Source organism: Harpia harpyja, chromosome 5 (assembly GCF_026419915.1).
Source record: "Harpia harpyja isolate bHarHar1 chromosome 5, bHarHar1 primary haplotype, whole genome shotgun sequence".
NCBI lineage: Eukaryota > Metazoa > Chordata > Aves > Accipitriformes > Accipitridae > Harpia > Harpia harpyja.
In genome coordinates, this window is record NC_068944.1 from 3,821,193 (window position 1) to 3,845,218 (window position 24,026).

General features: G+C 40.1%; 1 protein-coding gene across 11 annotated transcripts in view; it reads left to right on the forward strand.

The window, feature by feature from the left end:
* The window catches only part of FHOD3 (formin homology 2 domain containing 3), a 391,220-nt gene that overhangs the window by 242,492 nt on the left and 124,702 nt on the right, over positions 1-24,026 (forward strand). For all 11 annotated transcript variants that reach the window (XM_052787649.1, XM_052787651.1, XM_052787660.1 and 8 more), the window contains exons 7-8: positions 14,290-14,401; positions 20,627-20,721. In XM_052787649.1, the coding sequence (XP_052643609.1) occupies positions 14,290-14,401; positions 20,627-20,721 (207 nt within the window). The remainder of the gene's footprint in view (positions 1-14,289; positions 14,402-20,626; positions 20,722-24,026) is intronic.

Sequence of the window (24,026 nt, forward strand, 5' to 3'; positions counted from 1 at the left end):
TAAGTTGCAGGTGCCAATCTTTGAAAAATGAAGAGCGCTTTAAAATAAAAATCCAGGGGTCTCCATATTTTTTATTCATGTTCTTGATATAGCTGTTACTATTTAGTCACATTTAATCATTTAGACGTGGTCCTGGACAACCAGCTGTAGGTGGCTTTGCATGGAGTTGGACAAGATGACCTCCAGAAAGGTCTCTTCCCACCTCAGCCCCTCTGTGAATCACGTGAAGTTCCTCCTCCTTTTTCTGCTGTAGGGGTACCCACGCACATGTGCCTTATACTTTGAAGAAAAACGTAAAAGCCAGATCTTTTTTATGAGTTGTAACAAAGAAATTTGCTTTTATTCAAACTGGAGCTGGGATCTGGACACGGTGATGAATCTGAATATTGGAGTTCTCTCAAGGATGTTAACGAAGCTGAAGTTGGCGTTGTCTAATCTGCAAACCTTTGGAACACAAGTGAACATGAGTGTGATTAGAGTTAACCCCGACTTGGGCTTGGAAAGCCTTTGCCACGTTACCAGGAGAAGTCTGTTTCTGTACAGAAACACTTCCTTCTTTATTATCCAAGCAGGAGTCTGAGGGGTCTCTTTGCACCTCTTTCTCCTTTCTGTGATTCAAAACCAAGCATACATCTTTTTAGTTTGTATGTTTGTTTGATTTGCTGTAAAATTGAGTGTAGATGTGACGAGGTTGGTTGATACAAGTCAGGGGAAGGAGGTAGCATGAGATAGAGGAATTACGTTATCTCCTTGAACACTGAACTTTGTATCTCTTGCAAAGTAGTTATCATTGTGATATGAGAGTACTGTTGCACACCGTAATAACATCATATAATCTTGCCATTCTCCAGCTGTAGGCAGAAGTTGCATACCTGCTAGCATTAATGAAAATGAAAATTCAAAACATCTCCATCTCGGTCCTCTTTCAATGAAGGAGGAAGTTAGAATAATGTGAAATTGCTAGGACTATGTAATTTAGCAGTGTCTGCCTTAGCTGATACACAGTGACTTGTGCCCCCATAAATCAGGTTTCTAAATGCCAGCTGTGTGGAATGTTCTGCCACTCAGCTCAGAAACCCACCACATGGGAAGCTGGGAATGTCTCTGGGCTCAGTTACATTTTTGTTTTGTATCATGGAGTCCTGTGGTTTTTGAGAAAAGCATCTGGACTACACTGAAGTGAACTGGGTTTGAGGATAGCCACCTTTTCCAGACTTGGGAGAGCTGTGACAAATAGATGATTGCTGGAGAAATGTGACTGCTTCCATTGTGTTTAGATGCTCCTCAGAAAGCAGCTTTATTCATTAACTTTATTTCGCAAGTTATCCAAAGGTAAATAAATGGGTCTGGTTTTGCAGTCAAACCACTGCTTCCGAGTTCCTTTTTGTGCCTGATAATACTCAAAAGTTTGAGAATAGAGAAAAATCTTCTGTCTACACATACAGTGAAATACTAGTACTCTTACCGTTCCAGTAATAAGTGGAATATATACATATATATCTCCTTTCTCTAGTTTTACTTTATTAGTTATTCTTTCAAGAGGGGTTTGTGGTGGGTTTGTTCCATGGTTTTACGTGTGATATTTGTTCTTTCAACAGTTTTATTATTTCAGTAGTTCAAACCACTAGTACGTTGCTTTTTAGGGTGCCTAAAAAGGATAACCTGTTGACAATTATTTGCTTAAGAAAGATGTTGCAATGGGTAATATATTACAGTTTGGACTCTTTGTTAACACACTATCTTCAACCATTTCCACACATTTTATACATAGGTTGTTTTGATTTTGAGTTTTTGCTGTTGAAATGTTGTCTATGAGATTGTACAGTGTCAGGAAAGGACTGCCAACAATATCATTAAACTTACAGGGGTTTTCAGGTGAAGTTATTTAAACCCAACCATACTTTTGGTATTTAATATGAGTACTTTTTAATGGAACCGTTGAAAGAACAAATTTCACGTGCATAAAACCACAGAATAATAACAGAGTAGTTTTCCACTGTACTTGCAGACTCAAATAGTTTTTTCCCCTAGGGCCCTTGAACTCAGCCTTGATATTATTTAAACAGGACATCGCCAAGGCCACTAACTCTAGCGAGTTGTTTCAGGAGCAGTCGAACTAATGAAGCAATTTGTTATCTTTGTTCTCCTCCTCCCTTGCTTTTTCCTTCCCATCCCATACGCTCTCGGTACCGTCAGTTCTGCCGTGTGTCCCGTGCCCGCCTTTGGGACAACTGGCAGCCTGCGGTGTGGCTGGTGGAAGGCTACATGAGGACTCATTTTCTAGCTGGCTCCCTCTCAAAATGGCTGGAAACTTCCTTTTCTCTTATGAGAATGCTGACTTGGGGTCTTTTGTAATGCGGTTTTCAATTTGAGTAGGAACATCGCTCAATTACTGTCAAATATGACTGAATTCAGCGGGCAGATCCCGCAGTTAGAGGGAAGAGTTAGGCTACAAGTGGCCGGTGGGAGGGACAGCACAGCTGCCTAAGGGAACAAGGGTGAAAATGGGGTGCTCCTCATGGCTGTTGTGTATTTGAGAGGGTTTAATTTGGTAAGGAGGCTCTGAGAGAAGGTGCTCTGAGAGCTTCCTTATTTCTCTTTTTTCCTCTGGCTTTGACCATAATTCAGCAGAGCCCCACATTTTATCAGCGATGACTTTCACAGGCAGGGACAGGGTCACCTCTGAGCTCCACCTGAGCCGTTCTGTGCGTTGGCCAGGAGGAAGGCTAACTTCATGAAGGTACTGAAGTCTTGAGATGCTGCTTCGTACACAGCTCCCATATCAAACGTACTGCAGGTCTGAAGCTTGTGAAACACTCTCTACCGGTGTCATGAGGAAATTCTTTTTTGCATCACCTGCAGGCCAGCCTGTATAAATGAGAGGTCTGGCTATGACAGGAGGTGGGTCTCAGAAGGAAGTTGTTTGGTATGGAAAATCCATGTGGAGCAAGTGGACTTCCTTCTACATAGTTTCTAATCACTCGTGAAAATGATACAGTAGTGATTTAATCTTAAATCTAAAGCCTGCAATTAGAATTTGAAACATTTCTGAAAACACGCATTAGTCAAATATTTACTTGGAGGCTTAAAAAAAGGAACTAAGATGCAATGTTACATCTTCTGTTTGCCTTTTAAGTTCGCAGTACTTCAGCTTTCCCATATATAAAATGTGATGAATTGCACCATGCTTCATAGAACCATTGCATGACTTGATTAATTGTAGATGGCTTTCAGATCCTTAAATGCTTTGCATGAGGTAAGTAACACATCAGTAACTTACCTTAGTAACTGGCTATCTATTCCCTTCTCTCTAAAATTGATTGCCTTTTGTCTTGAGTACAGTGACGTTGTATTACATTAGATGCCTTCACAAACCAAGATGTCACTCAGCTGCAAAATGACGGCTAAAATAGTGTGATATGAAGGGGATTTTGGAGACGGGAGTGAACATAAAGTCCTGTCTGCAATTAAGTTCGTAAAAACTCTTTTCCTCTCCCAGTTTTTTGGAACACAGCTAAGGAAATATCAACTTGGCCCTGCCCAAGGAAAAGAAGTTGCTGAAACTGCCATTCTCCCAAACCTTTCCTGTTGCCAAAGGTTCAGCCCAATGACCACCTGTTGAGGACAGTGTAGTTCAAGGCTAACATCATATATCAATGTAGAGGGCTGGTGGGAAGGCTTGGCATGCAACTCTTCTATCATTATAACAAGAAAAAAAAAAAAGGTGCCAAATGGCCTTAATCCTATTTCTCCTATGTAGGCACACATACCCTGTTCTTGTGATCGATTTTTGTTTGCATATTCATCTGTTATGTGGAATTCTAATTCTCTGTGGTTTCCTATCCTGTTGCTTATTTTCTACTCATTCTCCTATTAGCAAAACATGAAATATCACTGTTACGTCTGTTGCTGAGCAGATCATCAGGGTAGTGTTCAAGAGACACAAGGTTATTTTTCATTCATTCTGCTCATCAGAAATGCACATTTCATTTAATAGACATATGACTAATTCCTAAAGACTCCTCTTGTTTAAACAGTGGGACATACTCTTAAACTACTTTAACTGTTACCTATAGACCTTAGGGTCGTGCATTTGCAGTAATTCCTGAAAAATCACCTAGTCAGGCAGTACGTTTCCAGATGCTAAGTTGCATTAGAATGACATTATACACATCATAATATTTTTTTTTTTTTAATTTTTGCATAAGGCTAGTTTAGTATGTGCCCAACCGATGTTATGTTATTTAATGAAAGGAACAGACTTAACTAGGCAATCTTACTCTATGATCCGTAATATGAAAATGCTAGAAAAGCCTTGCTATATATAAACAATCAGAGGTGCATGTTTGTAGCAGAAAAAAGAGAAGAAAAAGGTCTGTTCCTTATCAAAATCTGTTTGATAGCATATTACACGCTAGCGTGAGTTTTAGCAGAGACTGTTTCTCGTGTTACTGTAGTTTCTCTCAAGCCAAGTGTTTTATACCTTATCTAAGATAATACAATCACAATCTTTACCCAGACACAGAAGGCAGGTCTAGATGTACTGATGGTGTTCATTTGGGTGGACTACTAGAAGATACCAGCCTTTGGGAAGGGTTAATAAAAGCATCAACAGGTTGAATACGATGAAACTGCACAATACGAAGACGGAAAGAAATCTTAGTGTAGATCTTTACAAGTGAAGCATAATTCCTGTTCTGAACACAGGCTTATGGCAAATTTCCAGTGAAATATTTTTGTTTTGTGTTTTGCAGTGGAAAAAGCTAAATTTAATTGAAACCAAACCCTTCTGTTTCAGCAATTTCCGAAAGAGCAAAAGAGAAAGGCGCTCAAAGCTGGGGAATACCTAATAGGTCTGTGGTTGGGGCCCTTGGCAAAGGTGCGATGACACCATCTCAAGAGTCACCGGAGAGTAAACAAGTGTGATCCTTTAATGTCCTATAATCTCCAGGTCCTGTCCTGTCCTCCTTTCTGGCTGAATAATTATATGTAATTTTCACACAACGAACAGTTCTCACAGGAGAAACCGAGGGGATTGGTCTGGTTGTAGGGAAGGAAAACAAGACAAGATTCCTCTCACTTTGTGTTTTGTCCTGCGAAGCTGTGAATGGTCTTCAATTCTGCCTGTCATAAAACAAAGAAAAACGTCCTATTTCATGGGATGAGAAAGTCACTTCCCCACCTCAGAGGAAGATTGGCATTGATATTGCAAAAGGGGGAGCGGGGAATGCACAAAAAACCCAGTAGCATCTCCTGTCTCATTCCAGGCTCCGCAGCGCTTAGTTTTTTAAACAATGTCTGTATGACAAGGTGGTTGCTGCATGAGAAATGCAGCTACATCATTAGTTCATTACAAATGGCTTAATACAGGGCTGATTTCTACACCCAACATATTCTTGTAAAGCTCCCATCAGAATTGTATGTGTTCATCTGAGAGCCGCTTTGGCCTATAATATGCTTTGATTTGTTATATGAATTGCCTGCTTCTGTGTACAGTTTTTTTTCATTTTTCCCCCTTCTGCTTTTGGACCATGATTGATGATGTAAATAATCATTTCCAGGCATGAGCCTTTTTTTTTTTTTTTTTTTTTTTTTTTCCTGTTGACCAGTCACTAATCACTACTTGCTCATCCCTGTGTTTTTTTGGTAAGCCAGATGAATTTCTTTTTAATGGCCTTCTTTCTCTTCATGTCAGAAATCTCACCGCAGATAAATAACAGATACACACCGCATATGTAACAGTGCGCAGACCTTATAATCATTATCCAGTACGTTTACAAAGTTCTGAGAAACTTCATTTTAAGACTAGTAAATGCATGCATTTCTCTGCCATTCCTAGCATTACATGCTCTGCAGAGAGAAAAGCTTAAGTGAACATTCAGAATTAAAAGACTGTTGTTTAATTGATAATTTTTGAGCATCTGACATCTAAGCATATAGGGTTTTTCATCTCAGTCTAACTCTCCTCTCTGCAACGTCCGCGCCTTTGGTCCTGAGCTTGCAAAGCACTTAACAACAGTTAAGATGCCTTATTTAAGCATCTCTCTGAAAATCTGAGTGCAAATGGCTGAATATGAAAATGGGGTCTAGCGTTATTTTAATATACTCTAACTAATAAAAAACCCAATACTTAAAATACAGAGATGGCATCGCACGCGTTCTTATTTGTTCTACTGTTATACCAGCTCACGGAAACATAGATTGTTTAATACTTAAAGCCCTCATGATATAAAATGCCCAATTGTACGCAATATTCAGTACCTAGAATGGGGTTATTCACTTACTTTATGCGTGCTGTGTTTAACTGTTGCTTCCCTTGCATCTCAGCTTTGTGATACCTCCACGTGCCCTGCACGCCCTGTGACTTGGGCAGCGGTTGCCTCTCTGATAAGAAAGTGGAGGGATTGGCATGCCTTCAGCGCAACCTAGAAAGCAGCTTTTAAGGCCCCAGCACATATGAACTCTTTCTCCCTTCTATACAAGGGTGATCATGCTCATTTGAGAAGTTTTGTGGTGTTCCGTAGGTTATTTAGACTTCCAATTTCTTCATCATTCCCCCTAAAAGAGGCTGCCTTAAAGTTTAGATGGAAAATTAAGCTGACTAGAAACACTTGGCTCAGGTGACGCAGAAGGATCTCATTCTTCTGATCATTCTTGCATTCGGGAGCTATGAATAGAAAGGAACTGGATTACTAAACGGAGTCATCACCCTTTTTTTGGAACGAAGTAATTGACCTCAAATGTCAGTTTGGGAGAAGAGAGTCAGAGAATAGAAAGAATTTTGTTTCTATGTTCTGTAAAGCATTTGCAGATCCTAGTAATAGGGGTCTCCAAACGTTTTACCCCCTAATGTCTTTCCCCTTGCTTGTTTGACAGCCCCACACCCCCGCTCCGGTATATTTTTGTCTGGGTTACGTAGACACTCTGTACAACGCATTCACAAAGCGATTTGCTCTTGCCATAGATATTACAGTTCTTTCCCACGTATAGCCAGCCCAGCATACATGTGAGATAGCTGGTCTTTAGTCATTTTATCTGAGGTGGCTCTCCCTGCTTGTGCACCCAGTGCTGGCGTTCTTGGCTCCTTTCTGCTGTGCAGATGTGGGAAAGGTCCAGTAAGATGCTGGCTGCAGCGGAGACATCCTTGTTGTGTAAATACAGGTGAACAGCTTGTGAAATACTGAAATGACATTGTTCCAGACATTTGAGAAAATTAATATTTATCAGAAAATACTGGGGTGTTGTATGTATCAGGTAAATTATGTTTCTAAAAGACTGGCTACAGAGATGCATCCTTGGCAAAGGGCTTTCATGTGTCATGCATGCACATACTTGGCGCTGACTACCTGGTTGAGAAATAAGATTAGCCTCCTGCCGCTTTGTACGCATCCTGGTTTATGGGCTGTAAATACCTTAACTTCTACCGAACCCCGATGCTATGCAAAGGGATGCCAACATAAGATGATCCAGTTGTCCTTCCTCATTATCGTCTGTTTTCAATATTAGATTTCTGATTTCAAGATTAGATGTTTCTCTGAGAACAAGGGCAGACGTGCTCCAGGTGCATTTTTACCTTCCAGGGAAAGAAAGAGAACAAAGAAACTGGCACGGTTCTGGGAACTGCCACAAAATACAGATGCCTTACGCCAGAGCATTAGGAAGATAAGATTGTGTTGTGCAGTCATTAGAGGCAAACCTTCTCTCATACAGAATAGACAGCAATCGCTGCCCATATCCAGTAATGGTGAAGTTGAAGCACAACCCTGAGGCTTCTGGTACCATGTAAACCAACAGTAAAACAGTAAGCTGGTAGCAAACAAGTAGATAGAGAAAACAAGGTTTTCTTCTAGTACATATGTTCTTCTAATATATGTACTAGTCTCTTTGTATATGTGGAAGAGTGCGTGTGTCTCTGTAGTTTCACCAGGTGCTGAAGGAGCTTTCTGCACTATCAGCAACAACAAATATGACAGGAAACCAAAGAGCTGGATACAAACTCAGGTTGAATCCCAAATTATAATTTGGAAATATTAGAAGATATTTTATCCTTGCCTATCTCCTGAGATTCATCCAGAGACATGTAAGCCAGAGCTGTGCTTCAGTCTGACTCCCCTGTCTGAACAGGAGAGGCAGATTGGGAATAACAGTTATAGAAATATATGGAACATGCAATGTTGTAAGAAATCCTAGGAGCATCTCAATGCTCTTTTCTTTATGCACATCTAACTTTTTGATAGATAAAGTAAACATGTCCTGTACTTATTTCTGATGGCCTTAGCAGTAATGCTGCAAGCTTAAGGTGAATGTTGTTAGGACTAAAGTTTTCTCATGGCAGGTGTTAACTGGCACTTTTTGTACGTCTTCCTTTTCTGCCTCTTTTCTTCATTTGCCTGTGATTCTTCCTTGAAAATTAACCCTTTAAGGGTACGGAGTCCTGGTAACTCTTCTTAAAAATCAGGGAAAATTACAGTTGTTTCTTTTAGCATCACAGCATTTAATTCTGTCTACTTATTCTGAATAAGAGAATATGAATTGGAACAAGAGTTAATAGTGTCCCCAGGTATGAAAGAAGGCCAAACGCATCCGGGGCTGGGTTGGCGGGAGTGTAGCCACCAAGTTGAATGAAGTGCCTCACCCCGTTTGGTGCTGGTAAGACTGCATCGGGAGTTCAGGGGTCCTGCTTTGGGCTCCTCAGTAAGAAATAGATATTTACCTACTGGAGCACGTCCAGCAGGGGCTCACCACAATGGTGAGGGGGGCAGAGCACATGATATGTGAGGAAGAGGCAGCTGGGTTTGTTCACCTAAGATGAGAAGGAAAGTGGTATTAGGTCCATTCCAACTTAAATTACTCTAAGATTCTCTTAAGCTCGATGTATCTGTTTCCTTTTCCTTGCTTACTACAAAGGAAAATAATACCATATTATTACATCATATATTATTATATATTTCTGGTATATATTTATGATTTTAGATATTATATTTATTATTTATTATAATAAATATTGGTTTATATATAGAATATATATTATGTATTTTACTAAAAAAATATATATACACATATAAAAAATCTTCCATTCCAGGAAGAGCTTTCCTCGTCTTGTGAACAGAAGGTGGTTTTATCCCCTTGTGAAACATGAAACTGAGGCACTTTGCAGGTGCTGGGGGGACGCCAGCGGGCTGTTCTGGCAGCACTAGATCTGAAGTTGGGGGCATCTTTGCACCCCACAAGAAAGAAGGGTTTCAGCTTGCCCATGCAGCTCTCACCAGCAGGCTGGACACTGGTTGCACCGCATGTTTCTTTAGCTGCAGCTCTGCCTGGCTGTGTCGTATCAGCAGGCTGAGTATGTGGCCTGTGAGACCATGTCTGCACTTGGATTAAGCCTCGGAGGATTTGGCCATAGTAAATCTTTAGTTAAAAATCCAATGCCCATTTCTCCTTTAAATCTGAATAGCATAAATCCAAAGCAACTACATTGCTCTGAGTGAAGTATTAAATTTTTACTCAATTTTGGTTTTGCTTTCTTCCTTTTTTTTGGAAAAAAAAGAACCCAAACCCTAATTTTTAAGCCTGAACTTTGCAAATATTGCTTTGGTTTCTAAGTTAATTAACTTTCTGACAACATTCCTTGTAAAGGCTAAAGCCTTTCCTGGCAAGTGATTAACAACTGGGACAAGCCCTTCCATGAGACATGAGTTTTGCAGCCTGTTGTGTGGTCTCTTTGGCTGGGTCTGTAACACATTTCCGATTGTCTAAATATAAAGAGATAAAAAGGAAAGGGACTGCCAAACCCCACTGTATAATGTAAAGCGAGTCAGAGGGAAAAGGTTTATAATTTTTCTTCTTCCTTTTACATTGCTGGCTACATCTTATCTGTAGCCAGAAGATGCTAACATCATTTCCTCTCTATAAATCAGCTTGCACGTGATACAAAAACACCATATGACTTTCTTTTCTAACTTAATAGAAGTTTTGATACTTTGATGTTTTGACATTCAAGAATACTGATTTAATCTCAGAACTGTTAAAACGTCACTTTACCGAGCCAGTGGGTGTGTATATTGCCTCAATGAGCCTTCTTTTTTAACTAAGCGGTAATATTTAGGATGGAAATTTGGAATTAATTGCAACAACCAGTGTTTGCAAAGTGATGATGCCAGGACTTTTTCTGAGCTAGCACAGCATACGTCTACCTCTTTTATTGCTCTTCTGACATCTAATCGTATTTGAAGTAACAGTGTGATTGCCCTGTGGATTTTAAGAACTGTGACTCAGTTGAAGCTGATTCAGAAAGAAGTTGTGCCTGTCTTCAATACTAAATGAGAGCCCGGTAAATCCCAGAAACAGCCTTAAAAGCCATCATGAAGTTTTTAACAGTGATTCAAATGAATAGTGATTCACCTACTTGCGTATGAAATATGAAACTTGTTTCTATTGCTCCCATTGTTGTGCCATCTGGGTACATCATGTGAAATAAAACGATACCAGTGACTGGCAAAAACTCCCGTGGCTTCACAAAGGGAAGCAAGAAAGTCGATGAATTGCTGCTCTTTTTTCCTGTGAAGCAATCTCCCAGTTTTGAGATTTACAGTTACTTTATTTGCAATGTAGCTGTCTACTATATAAATAATTGAAAAGGCGTGCCCTGCAAACACATTTTACAATTCACTCACGAAGATATGAGGATCTCCCACTTTGACAGTCATTGTAGTTGGTCACAAATGGAAACTTTCTGAATAGCTCTGGTATTTTGAAAGTTGTGAAACAGTCATTCTCGGTCTTGGTTGAAACCCTTCCCGTTGCGATACCCAATACTTAATGTGTCATCAGCGGCATGCGTGAGCTGCCACAGGCAGGTCAGGCCCACGGGAGGTCACGAAGGGATCATCTACTTAACAGGTAGGACATCGCATTGGAGGCCACGTAAGAAAATACACCGTGCTTCACGTGGGTCTTGGCAGCAAGTATCCCTGGAACAGACCTTGGTGCCGTGGTGTATAATTAGAGTTGATTTTAGCGTCAGCGTGTCAGGCTCTGGACTGTCCGTGAATCTGGGGGTGACAGGTTGTCTATCAGATGTCTCGGAGGGGCTTTGGCTGGCTGAAGGCTTCAGTTTCCAAGGAGCGGTGCAGCTGTCAAGAAGCACTATTAAAGCAGTATTTAAAAGTCCCATCGTAGGATGCGTGCAAAGGTTGCGTGGGTCACAGGTAGCTACTAAGTCCCCAGCGTAGGCATCGTGCGGCTTAGTCTAGGACTGCAGTATTTTGATTTTGTGCTTGCCCAAGGTGTCCAAGGCAGCATGCAGGCTTAAAAGTGCCCACAGGGGTCTCGGATGCCATTTTCTATCGAGCAGGAAATAGCGTGTTTTAAATGTGGTTTTTCTCAAAGCTAGTGGCTGCGCTGACTGCCAGCAGAGAGCTGCCATGGTAGGTACCTTCACCTACAGACACCTCCACTTCCCAGGGCAGATCGACTGTTTTGTGAGGAGTTGGATAAGCCCTGAATATTTGCGTGCTGAGGAACTGAACTTACGGTGTCCTTCTACTAGCTAAATGGCAAGCAAAACATAGCTTTTTCTAATCACTCCTTTTCTCTGGGACTGCTTCTGGGTGGTATTTATTCCTTACGCTGTCATCTGTTAGCTCGTTAAGCACAGAAGATTGACACGTGCAGACAGCACCCGACTAATCAGCCGGCTCGAGCCTTAGTCTGGTGCAAGGTTTCTGGTGGAGGTTTCACAGGATTTGCGGCGTTGCAGATACAAAGTGCGTAGCGACTAGCTCCTTATTACAGCAGCTGCCACGGCCAGCAGGCAACAGTTAGAGCAAAGGTATTGCAGAAGGTCCTTCTTTCTGGAAGGAAAAGAGGTTTCCAAAATAGACATAAGCCCGGTGTGTCCCCCACTGATTGCTGTCAAATGGAAACATATGGGAACTTCGCTATGGAGTACTTATGTGTAAATGCATCCTGTTGTCACCACGTGGCCAAGCCTTGAGGTTTTAAGAACCATCAAAAGTAATATCCAAGGCTTCCTTTCTAGGGAAAGGATTCTGATCAGATTAGTAAGTAGTATGCGGGTGGTTATCTGGGAAGTATGTTGATACTAGAATTGTTGACAGTAATCTGGTAACTCCTATTTTACAAAGTAACTTTACAAAACACGCGGAGACTTGTTAGAAATGCTTTCAATATGTCTATTAAACAGTTGAACTTGATTGCTAAGGGAGATGTCGTTGCAGAGCAGAAACAGCGAGGTATTGGCCTGACAGGCAAATACACAGATGTCCTGTGCAGTCGCAGGAAAATTATTTTTTGGTGTGTCATTGGATATCAGTTTCCTTTAATTCGACCACCCCGTGTATCTGTGAAGTATCACTGCAGCAGTACAACTGCAAGTTAGGCTAACCAAGCGTCTTAAGGGACCTGGTCAGGTTTGTCACTGGGATTTCCTGGCTGTCAGCCCTAATCGTAACTGATTTGATGATACATCAAGTCTGAAAGAGTCTAGATTCAACAACAGAACGTTTTGCACTGCTAGTAGCATCACTGCAGTGCATTAAGCTCAGTTCAGCACGAGTGGGTAAAACCCAAGAAGCTAGGGAAATAACTGGGTCACTGTTGACACTAAATGCTGTGTTTATAGCAGCAAGTTACATTTTAGCTTGCTACCTTGAAGTGAGCTCTAGTACGTCTCTGTAAGTGGCAATGGGAAGGCAGTAGCTTGAGTCTGTGCCTGCACTTGCAGTCTTTTTTAGAATACAGACATAGTCGCTGGTTTTGAGTTCATCTATGAAATGATTAATGGTGATTCTTTGTCTCTTAGAAGAGCTATGTTGAGAGGACTTGAAAAAATGAAGGAATGGGAATGAGCTAATACTGGCAGAAACTATATATATCCCTGAAACAGTTTAGCAATACAGTATAATGATTTTTTTTTTTTTTTCCTCCTGGGTGAGACATTTTAATGACCAAGCAGCTATGTTTCAGAGTGCCTGCCAACTTAATGTAAGGAGACAAAGACAGGGATTTTCTGGAGCATGGCTTATCTCTACATGAATGCATCCTAAAGTAGATTTAAAAATCTGTCAATGGCAAAGGAGAGAGTAATGACCACATTACTGTAGCTGTCTCATTAAAAATCTTACACATTGTTGGATAGATTTGCTGCAGAACAAGGTAGTAGAAAAATACAGTAAACTTACAAATACCTGTCTTTCTGGAGCTTGATCCACTTGCAGTAGGTTGGACATTGTGTTTCTGGGACAAGCGGTGTAGCACCATTTATTTGGCTTTAAATCCATTATTTAGATTGAGGATATAGCAGATTTGACCTAGAATCAGTTCTTCTAGTAAAAGCCCTCTCAGCTGGGCATGTAGAGCCCTGCCTATTAAAGTCCTCTGCTTTCACATCTCCCTTTTATTAAAAACTCCAAATATTCCCTTAAGTAAAGAGTTGGTTTTTCACATACCTGATCATGACAAGCAAGTCCCTGAAAATTCTTACTCAGTGCTTTGAAAATTATCTAATAGTCAAATGATCCTTTCTGGAAATGGGAGATCTGTGACGAAACTGATACAGTTTGGCTATTGATTTCCAGTGGGTCCATTTTACCAATGTTGAGTCTTTGCTGAACTCACACTCCTGGGGATGTACAAAAAACTGAGTTTGAAAACTTGCAGGCAGACTGCTCAGTTCCAGTAAATTACACGTTTTGTGACGGGGTGGGATAGAGATTAAACACACTTTTTCCCAAGCTGTGTTAAACAGTGAAGATCGATCTATTTAATAATTTAAGAGATAATAGTAACATTGTAAGAAAAGAAGAAAGCATGAGGAGAAAATCAGCCCATTATACAGCAACTTGACAGCATTAGAAACTCACAGTGAAAGGGGGAAATAAATCTTGTGTTGAGAAATAGAGGAATATATACGTTCTTAGCTCAGTAAGTTCTGTGTACCTCAAACTTTGGACAGCAATGTTGGGGATATGCGTAGGTGCACGCATAGGTGGGATGTTCAACCTTCTATTACATGTGGCAGCGTATTACGCTTTTGTTTGGATTCATTGACTATTGAGACTTCCCTAGGAGAGCATTGTCTGGTGAGTGAAATTTTCAGCCAACTGGCTACCTTTCACTTTTTCAGTCCTGCCTGGCGCTGCTTAATCTTTTCCGTTCATGTGTTATTATCAGATTTGGATCGCTGTGCTTGTGTCTTGCCCACTGTCATTTAGCACATCTGGAAATGCTGTGGTTTGCCGAATGACAAGTTGCACTCTTTTCTTCCAGTTCCGCCTGGTGGTAAAGACAGCACTGAAGCTGCTGCTGGTGTTTGTGGAGTATACCGAATCCAACGCCCCGCTTTTAATCCAGGCAGTATCTACCGTTGATGAAAAGAGAGGTGAGTAGCCTCACTTGGGGGGTGCAAAATCCCAGCACCGCTGAGATCAGGGTGGCATTTCATCATGGATTTCATTGGTTCTAGAGTTGCTGTCATGATGCCTGCCTTGCGCGACGTACCCTTCATTTCTGGATTAAAAGCATATTTTGTGTTCATGCAATTTAAGATTGTTTTGAGGGATGAATTATAGTGGGAAAGTGAAGAGTGAAAAGCTGAGGAACTCGACTGCCTCCCTGGGCACCGCAGTCATTGCCCCTTCCCTGCACCCATGCGCAAAGTAAGCCCCCTTGCATCGTCCGACCTCGCAGGCTCCTTCGGGCCAGGCTGTCTTCCTGCTTCCTTCTGAGAAGCAGCAGTCTGATTTAGAAGAGAAAATGATATCTAATCAGTGTAATCCCTTTGAAAAGAAAGACGAGGTCAGTAATAGTACAGGCTTTATAGTAAAAGCAAAACCATCTGTTGTTACATTAAAATAAAGCCCTTGAGCAGATATTATGCTATGGAATCTGTTACCCTTCAGGCTCGTGAAAAATACTTGAATATGTATACTGTATTTTTTACAAATAAATAGAACAAAAATGGTTCTTTCTTGTTCTTCCCACAAAGCCATTGCTAAGCTCCCGGGGCATTCTCTCTTGATGCAAAACATTCCTTTGCCTCAAGGAGAGTTTTTGAGGTTGGGAGAGCCATTGTTGTGGTCTGAAACACATGGAGGTTGAAAGCAAGATCCCCTTTGTGGAGCAACTGCCTCCATGCTGAACTTGTTTGAGCGACTTGATACGGTAAAAGTGAAACAAAAAAAGCTGGGGGCTGGGAAGAAAGGTGGTGCCAGAAAGAGGAGAAAGTAGCTATATTTTGCTTTCAGCTATCAGAATGAGTGCGTTGAAAAGACAAAAAAAAACCCCCCAGATTGTCTCATATGGCAGGAGAGCAGGCAGGGGCAATTCAAAACCAGTGCAACACTTTAAAGAGTGGACTCTTCAGGTTGGCTTTCTGCTTTGAATTAAAACCAATAAACCTTACAATGCCATAAGCAGAAATGTAATTACAATATTCATGTGATTGTGAGCACTGTGATTTATTTTTGCAGTCATTCTTAGTATTTCCTCAGCTCTCTGAACTCACTGGTATTCTCAACGTGTTCAAATTGCCATCTGTTCACATGCTAGCAAACCTCATTAAAGAAAAAAGAGAAAGAAAGGGGGACCCTAAACACACTACCATGCGCTTCTGTATCTGTAGAACAGCCTTAGGCAAGCATTTACATGTCCCAAAGTAATAAAACAACTTAAGTAACAACATAGAACATGTGAAAAAAAGTGATGTGTGTAGTTAGATGGATACGTTAGGAGCATGAGGAAGGAGTTTATGGGAATTCTCATACCAGTTGGCAGATTGTCTCATGAGCTCTTGCAAACAACTTAGCCCCAAATACCCAGTTTTTCTTTCTTTCTTTCTTTCTTTTTCTTTCTCTCTCTCTTTCTTTCTTCTTTTCTTTGTTTATTATTAAGCAGTTGCACTTAGCTACAATAGAGATATATTTTTTTTCTGGTTTATATTTAGTTCTTTTTTTAGGTCATCAATGTAATAGCCCTTCAATTTTAGCTGTGAATGTGCTATGTTTTAATTTCTATTTTGAAATTAGTGGCTTATAACTGAGGAGTACCTGCCTTTAATGACTGATTTAATGGAACAGAAATAGAGGAAGAAAAAGCGATGCGCCTTTTCTTGAAATGTTGTCATAAATCTTGCAGGTATATAATTAAGTTTAGCACTGCTTTGACAAAAGTCCAATGTTTCATGTACATACAAGGTGATGAGATATGACATAATTCCTCAACATGTGTACCACACATGATTAACATAAAGAACCCCATATTAACTCAGCCTAGTTTCAAAGCAATCCCATCTGTGGTTCCTATGGGAGAATACATCCATATGCAAACTGAAGTACAGAGATCCATAGAAGTGCTGGCTTTACTCTCAGATACAAGCAGACCGTAAGTGAATAACTGCATGGCCCTCATCATATAGGAAGTTGCTTCTACTTATACTTCCATCTAGCTCCCCTTTTCCCCTGCCCTTTCTTGTTTCAGAGCCCCAGAGGAATTTGATCTCTTTTCAGTTTAAGCATACTGGGACTGTGGGGGCTCTGGCAAGTGGAGCTGGCGTTGCACTCTGCTGTCTGGGGCTGCTTTAGGACAGAGGTTAAAGCCCTGTGACTGACCTGGACACTGTCACATACTGTTAGTGAATTAAGTTTCTGCTACCTGACTTGTTACGTTATTTGTAAATGGCCTGCATTATAAGTTCCCTGCTTTTCCTGCCATTTCACGCATAGTTAGATACCCACTAAATTAACACCCGTACTGTAGGTATGATGGAAGGCTGTATGTTCACTCATATTTAAATAGCTGGAAGTACAAGATGTTGCGGTCTTTCCAAAACTATTACTACCTTTCCATCCTATGGCTACTAGAGACAGGCACTCTGTAAGTTGGTGGCAGTCCTCATGTATGGTTCTGGCCTGATGGAAGATTTTTCATGCTTTATACATCCCGTGTAGTTGTGATGTCAAGATTTTGCATCGTACACGGATGACAGCATTAAATGAAATACCTAAGAATGTTTAAAGGGGAAACTGAGAAAAGACTGAGACTGAAAACAGTGGGCAACTTTATTCAATAAATAGATTGTATTAATTTAATGTAGGCTTAATTGTTGCAACCCCGCAGTTCTCCGCATGTTTATGCACTGTGTGTGTGACTACTCAGAGTGCTGTAAGTAGCATCAGGGTTGAGGTTCCAGCCTTCCTCTTGGAGTAGCCACGATAATGAGGTGTTCCCAGTGAGAAGCCTGTGAAGGCAGTCGAGCAGTTCTTGGTTTACCCATTAGAAGGCAGGAGAACACATGCAAAACTCGACCTCTGCTGTTTTACATCAGCGAGCCTGTTTCATCGTTCCCATCGATTTTGCCGTGAATTCTGCATGGAACTCACAGCCTTGTGGGAACATCCCAGTCTGCTCCTGGAAGAATCACTGGGATGCTACATCATCATTCTTCTACATCACAACCGGGTGGAGGGGACAGGCAGGAAAGTAAACCTTTTTGAGAATTGGCAAGCGTACATGATTACACTTAGTATTTTTAAAAATAAACTCCATAATGCACAAATATTATATGGATTTATGTTTTTTACTAGAAATACATATACATTGCCAAACCTAGATTTGAGTTTAGGTTTTTCAGGATTTGTTATATTCTGATCATTACACAGAAAATGGAAGCTGTAGATTTTAACTCTGCATAATAGTTTCCTCAGAGGTTCCTTTCCATCTATAAATGGCGAGCTTTTAATGTTCTCCACAATACAAATAACCTTTTAAAGGAAAAGAGAAAAACATACATCGTGTTTTTCATATCACTTGTATAAGCATTGTTGTTTTACTGCAGCAGCCAATGAGTTCAGAAGGGTCAACAATTTTTTTAGTGAATTATTTTCCAAGGTATCTTTCACAAAGTTTTTCTATGCAGCGGAGTTTTTTCACTATTATCCTATCGTTACAAAAATATTGCCTTGAAAATTAATTTTTTCATGTAGACTGCAGCCTGTGGTCTCATCTCTAAGCGGTGACTCTCCAGGAACCACATATTTGGAAATCCAAGCTCAGGGCATGAGAGTGGATGAGAGCAGACACCTGTTTTAGATCTGCCATATCCCATGGTGTCTCATATGTTGGAAACTATAGGCTCTCATTACATATTAGCAAGGAATATTAACCCAAGTATAGTAACGCATTAAGTTCATGGTGCAACTTCCACACCAGAACTGCCTTGTCCCCTTACGGCTATTTCCATGTTCACTCCTTGGCTGTTCAGCTTGAGATCATAGTGAGGAAAATAGCATTTAAAAAGAAAGGTTTAATCTGGTACAAATTGGAGTAGCTCTATCAAAGTCATTGATAGTACTGCCTCCTCTTGATTTTAGTTAGGAAATAGATGAAGAATTTCAAATTTAAGACTAGATTTTGGGAATTGCCTAAGTTTAGTAGCAGCACCTTAATTAAAGCCTTTGAAAGATGGATGAGCTATTACAGGGCTGCCTTACTAGTAAGTATGGCTGATAAACAATTTAAAAAAACCTGTATTCTGAAATAGAGAAGCAGCATGGGTAGAAGAAAATTATATATCATCCTTGCAGGAAAACAGCAAGGTGATCCTGAAAATATTCTTTTATGATAATGGAGAAGTACTGAGACATTCAGGGGAAAAAAAAAAAATCAAACACCAGGATGCTATCTTTAAAAAACAGAACAGGAATGTTCCAATAAGAATAAAACCTGCCTGCAAAATAAAGGCATGTTTCCCTAGAAGGACTCTCACTGAATAATGCAATGGATTAAATAATAGATTTTTTATGTTATTGTCAACTCGCTTTTTTCCAAATGGCATTGTCATAAGTCAGATTTGCATAGTTTCCCCACTTTGTTTCTCTTTCTTATTTTCTTCAATTTTTATTTTTCACTGGAAACCACAGGAAGACATTTTTGTAGTGAGGATATCATTCCTGCTGATCATATATCATTTGTGAGTCGAGTGAATTTGTTCCACATGTCTTTTGAACATGTACTGCAGAAAATGTCTGGTAATATAGAAAATCTGGTAAAGAGGTGTCTAGTGTATTTTCATTACAGCTGTGTATTTGAATTAGTATTTAATTAGTAATGCACATAAATACACCTGGAGAGCTGAGAGTGAATCCCCCCCCCCTTTGATTTTTGCTTGAGATAAAGAAGCTCTGATTTATTATTCAGTAGTAAAGATCAGAGACTGTCTCAAAAAGAGGGGGAGAGAAAACAGGAGAAATATCGCTGTCTGTGCATTCATTAATAGACAGGTTTTTCCACACAGTGCACTGCCATCGCCTTGAAAACGGAGATCCTTGGTTAGCAGAGATTTGATGTCTGTGTAGCAGGATATTTATATAATATCAGCATGAATTAACAAGGGCCGTTATCACTGTGAGAGTAATGCAGAGTTTTAGCCTTGGGGTCACTGATCAGTCAGCAACAAGTGGTTGTGGTGAAACATTTGCATTTTACTGCCTGATTATACTCAAACTATCGTCATCCCCATAGTGTTTCGGGGATGTGGGCTGTTGGAATACTTTGCATGTTTCCCTCTGAAATTCAAAGACTCTCACAGTTATGCTCGTGTAGTTGAGTTGAGTATCTCTAAGTTAGGGTTAGCTTTCTGCTTCTTCCTCCTCACCTTTAACTTTACTCCAAAGAAAACACTGACTTACAGTCTTTGATTATTTACTTCAGTTTCCTAGGTAAAATAGTTATGTGGTTTTTTTCTTTAGTAAATGCAACCATCTGCCTTTTAGCCAAATGGAACAGGATGGTTTTACAAGGTACCTTCCACAGAAGAGGTTATCTTGAGTCTGGCTGATATTGCCAGTCTGATGTTTTTGGCACAATAACTCACTAAGCCACTTGGGTTTAGGCATCAGATATGCCTGCAAATGCAAATCAACATACAAATCAAGCAAATGCATCATAACTAGAAGCACAAATTTTGATCTTAGTGGAAAAATGAGAGAAACGTATCTGAAAGTTCTGTAGAGGGGATTCTTACGAAAATAATTTGAGTAAGAACCACAGCAAAACTCTTTTCCCCTCATTGATCATTTCTTTTATCCAAGATACACAGCCTGTTATTTGAGAAAACTATGTTTCTCTGCTGCACTGATTTGTTAACAGGACTTATCTTAATGCAGCGTAACTCAGTAATAGCACTAGGAATGTGAGCAACAAGCACACTGAAAGCATAGCATATAGGTTTTTGCTGAAGATTTGTCTAAGCCTATGTGAACCTATGATAGGTGGGGTAAAATTCCTCCCACATGATTTTTAGGAGTTCAGTGTCGATCAAACTGGGCTAACAAAGCTTCCTTCATCACCAAGGGAGAGAAATTGGTACCTTTGGGGAAAGTCCACCTGGCATATTTTAGACCCCTGCATTAGGATGCACGGTAGCTTTCACTGCATTAACTTCACACTCTGTGAAGGAGGAGAGACTGCAGAGGAACCTGGACCTTTCCACTTGGATCTTCCACCTGGCCACATATTCCAACTTGTGCTACTTTTTGGATAAATGTTGATGCTATAGCTTTCTTTCCATTTTGATCACCGTCACCAATGGTTTCTGCTTTTCCTTTAGGAGCCAAGCCGTGGTCCAACATCATGGAGATCCTGGAGGAGAAGGATGGGGTTGATACCGAACTACTGGTTTACGCTATGACTTTGGTTAACAAGGTTTGTTTACATTGTTAGCATAACTGGTGGAGATAACGTTAGTATTTTCAATTGTACAATGATCTTCCCTGTTGAGAATATATGACAAAGGAGACCTGTCCCGGAGAAGTTGCAGGACCAGCTGTAATCAATCAGCACGCTCTTGTTACTTGTGTTGCAGTCACCCAGAGGCGGTAGCTGGGAGCAGAATTGCTATTTTGCTAGATGCTGTGCGGAAACGTGTTATGACATGGCTCCTCTCCCAATGCAGACAACGCAGTGCAAAACAAAACTCAACTCATTATCCAAGGGGAGAAAGAAAGCAAGTGCTGGTGAAAAGATCACATTCTCACGAAGGCTTACATTGTGCACAATTTTTGAGTTCAGATTGTTTACTTTTTTTTTTTTTACTGCAAACCAAATATGATGAATTTAGCAGGTCTGAGTGCTAGTAAGAGTGTTTCTGCTTAAAAAAAACAAAGTTGCAGGTTTTCTTCTTTCTTTATATTTTCTTGCATCCTGTATTACGGGTACTAGTTTTGCAGTAAAATCAAATGTTTTCCAAAGTACTCACTTGTGCTATGAGGAGGGAGAAGGTGAAAGGCCCGTAAAAGTTAGAAATTTGTTAGTGTAAATTCCTTAAAAATTAGCATCTAGTCCTAAACAAATGTTAGGGTGACTAAAATTAAAAATGGATTTTTTTAAAGAGCACAGAAGATCAACATACTACTATCGAATCAAAATAACTGTGTGTTTTATGATTATATTTAACAGGCCAGAGTATTATGGAATATTATTACTATTCATTATATTCATTTAAAGATCCTGAGTTTGTTGGTGGAGGTCATAAATCAAGGTGCCAGCTTATTATGGTGATGGCTACATGGTTGGGGCCGTTGGTTGCTTTGGTGTTTTTTTGATAAAAAGATTTCTTAATGGCAGATATTGTCGAGCAAAGATGCCTGAGAGGGACTAACCTCTCCTGGTGACATCGGTGATGTTACTGTACTTATGCTTAGAGCTGCCCTTGCTCCTGCTTACATAGTAGTAAGGATCCTCTTGACTTTAAAAGACCACCTTATCTCGCTGATGTACTCTTTCTGAAAGGCATCACCAGCTTTATATGCTTCTGTCTGGAGCTGCTATTAAAGCCGAGGTGACTAGTTTTTAATCTCTCTGTTTTACACCTCATTGTTTTGTGTACCAGTTCCTCTTTCTGAGATAAATCTCTTCATCATTTGCACAGTCGTAATCTACCTGGTGTTTGACTTCTTCAAAAATGTTGTTCTGTGTTGACTCTCTTATTATCCTATAGTTGATTCCTTTAGTCTGAGTTTTTCACTACATTGAAAGCTATTTTTAGGAGGAGGTAGTTCTTTAAAAACACACAAAAAGAAAAAGCATCTCGCAGTCAAAGGATCAAGGCAGTTATGAAGATCAAGGAAGAGAGGAATCCCACAATGCCACACTTATAATTATGATCTGGCTTATGGACAGCTTTATGATGTTTTTTAATGGGATTTTTTTCATGATTATAGGGAAAACAGCAAGCAGCATGTCACAGTTGTAATTTTTTCCCCCCGCGGAGAATACAAAGAAGGCTCAGATGGTTTCAGCTTCTCTAGGCGAGGAAATGTCAAAGTTTTCAGTGCAGACAGAGTCCTTACGAGGGATTTGTCTTAAGGAAGCATACTTCTGCTCCTTTTTCTGTCGCCATGTATACATTTACAATTTTCCTTCCTGCTCAAGAGCAGAAAACACATCTGCCCAGACATAAGAATTGCTCCCGTCCTTTTATCCTCTCCCTCTCTTTTGTTGATGCTTCACCAATTGACTTATGCTAACATTTCATTAATGTTAACCCTCTCTTAGTTTGGAGGGATTTAGGCATTAACGAATCTCTTAAATGAGACTGATCCCAATGCAGATACTTCCGGTTATGTATAGTTCCAGTATAACCTTTGTTATCTTCCTTTCGTTAGTTCCTATGATCTGTTAGATCTTATTCTAGCCTCTACTTTCTTCATTTTTATTGCTGAAGTCCAGATAGATTAAAGCCTTTGTGTTTCCTTTGTATATAAAAAAAAAACAACCAAAACCTACTTGCCAAATGCAGAAAGAAAATCCTGTGTTGCATTCAATTCACTTTCTATTTAACTGCTATAAAACCTCGTCATTACTGAGATTACACTAGAAGCTTTGTAGTTGTAAGATTACTGTTGATTTTCTTGTTACCTGCATTTAATATTGCTTGTTCTCTCATATCATACAATACATTTTTTAAAAATACATAGATAAAATAATTAGAATGTACATAAAAATTAATATGTTTTAGTCGGATTAAGCACTGAATGTTTTTTAGCAGGTCTCGTATAAGACTAGAATTTAAGCACCAGCTTCCAGGCCAGTGGTTATTAGTGGGAGCTTACAGTATCACCCAGCAGCAGTCCATCAGCTGAAAAAGTGCTGTTTCAGGCCAGTGTGGTGTTAATACAGCAGCTGGCACATCAATTTTTGATGACCTGCATTAAGAATATTGCAACCACCACACTGGAGCAATGATCATCTTACGGCCTGTGTCTGATGTTGGCTGCACCAGATGTTTTAGAAGTTGTAGGACCTGGGAAAACAAATACATGAGAGAGGCTTCTTCCTATCCCAAAGCAATTGAAAACTTGGCTTATGCCCTTAAGCGTGTTTATTTACCATCTAGTGCGTTTCACCGTAGCGCGTAAGATTTAGCTAATGTCTCTCTATCGAGTGCACAGCCCTCTAGTGAAGCCCAGTCTGTCGGATGGTTAGTAACTACTGCTAGTAGTCTTGCGTTACTTGGACTTGCATGTCAAGCACTGCACACCAAACGGCCTTTCTGTTGTCTGTATCCTCTCTGAACCACTGCTTTATACTGTGAGTGTTTTGTAAACGACAAAAGGCACCATGCTTATTAGTTTTACTAGCTAGTATCATCCAGGGCTACGCATTTTAAAAACTGCAAATAAAGAGAGCCTTTCAGTCTGAAGCCAGGCACAGACTAGCACTAGTTTATGTCAAGTTTTGTTCAGAAACGTAACTGAGGATATGTAGTGATAAGAATATAGTGCTATTACCAGTTGAGTGTGTTGTCTAATAGGTTCTATCATGTAGGAAAACATTTGGCTGTTACACTCCCATAAAACTCTCATTTTTTGTTTTGTTTTGTTTTGTTTTTTACCCCCGATACAGCTTCATTAGTTTTCTTGCCTTTCTTTCCATTGGGACTGTTACATTTAGTGGTAGGTAAAATGTATTGTTTAGGCTTTGGTAAAAATGCTGTTAAGAAGATATAT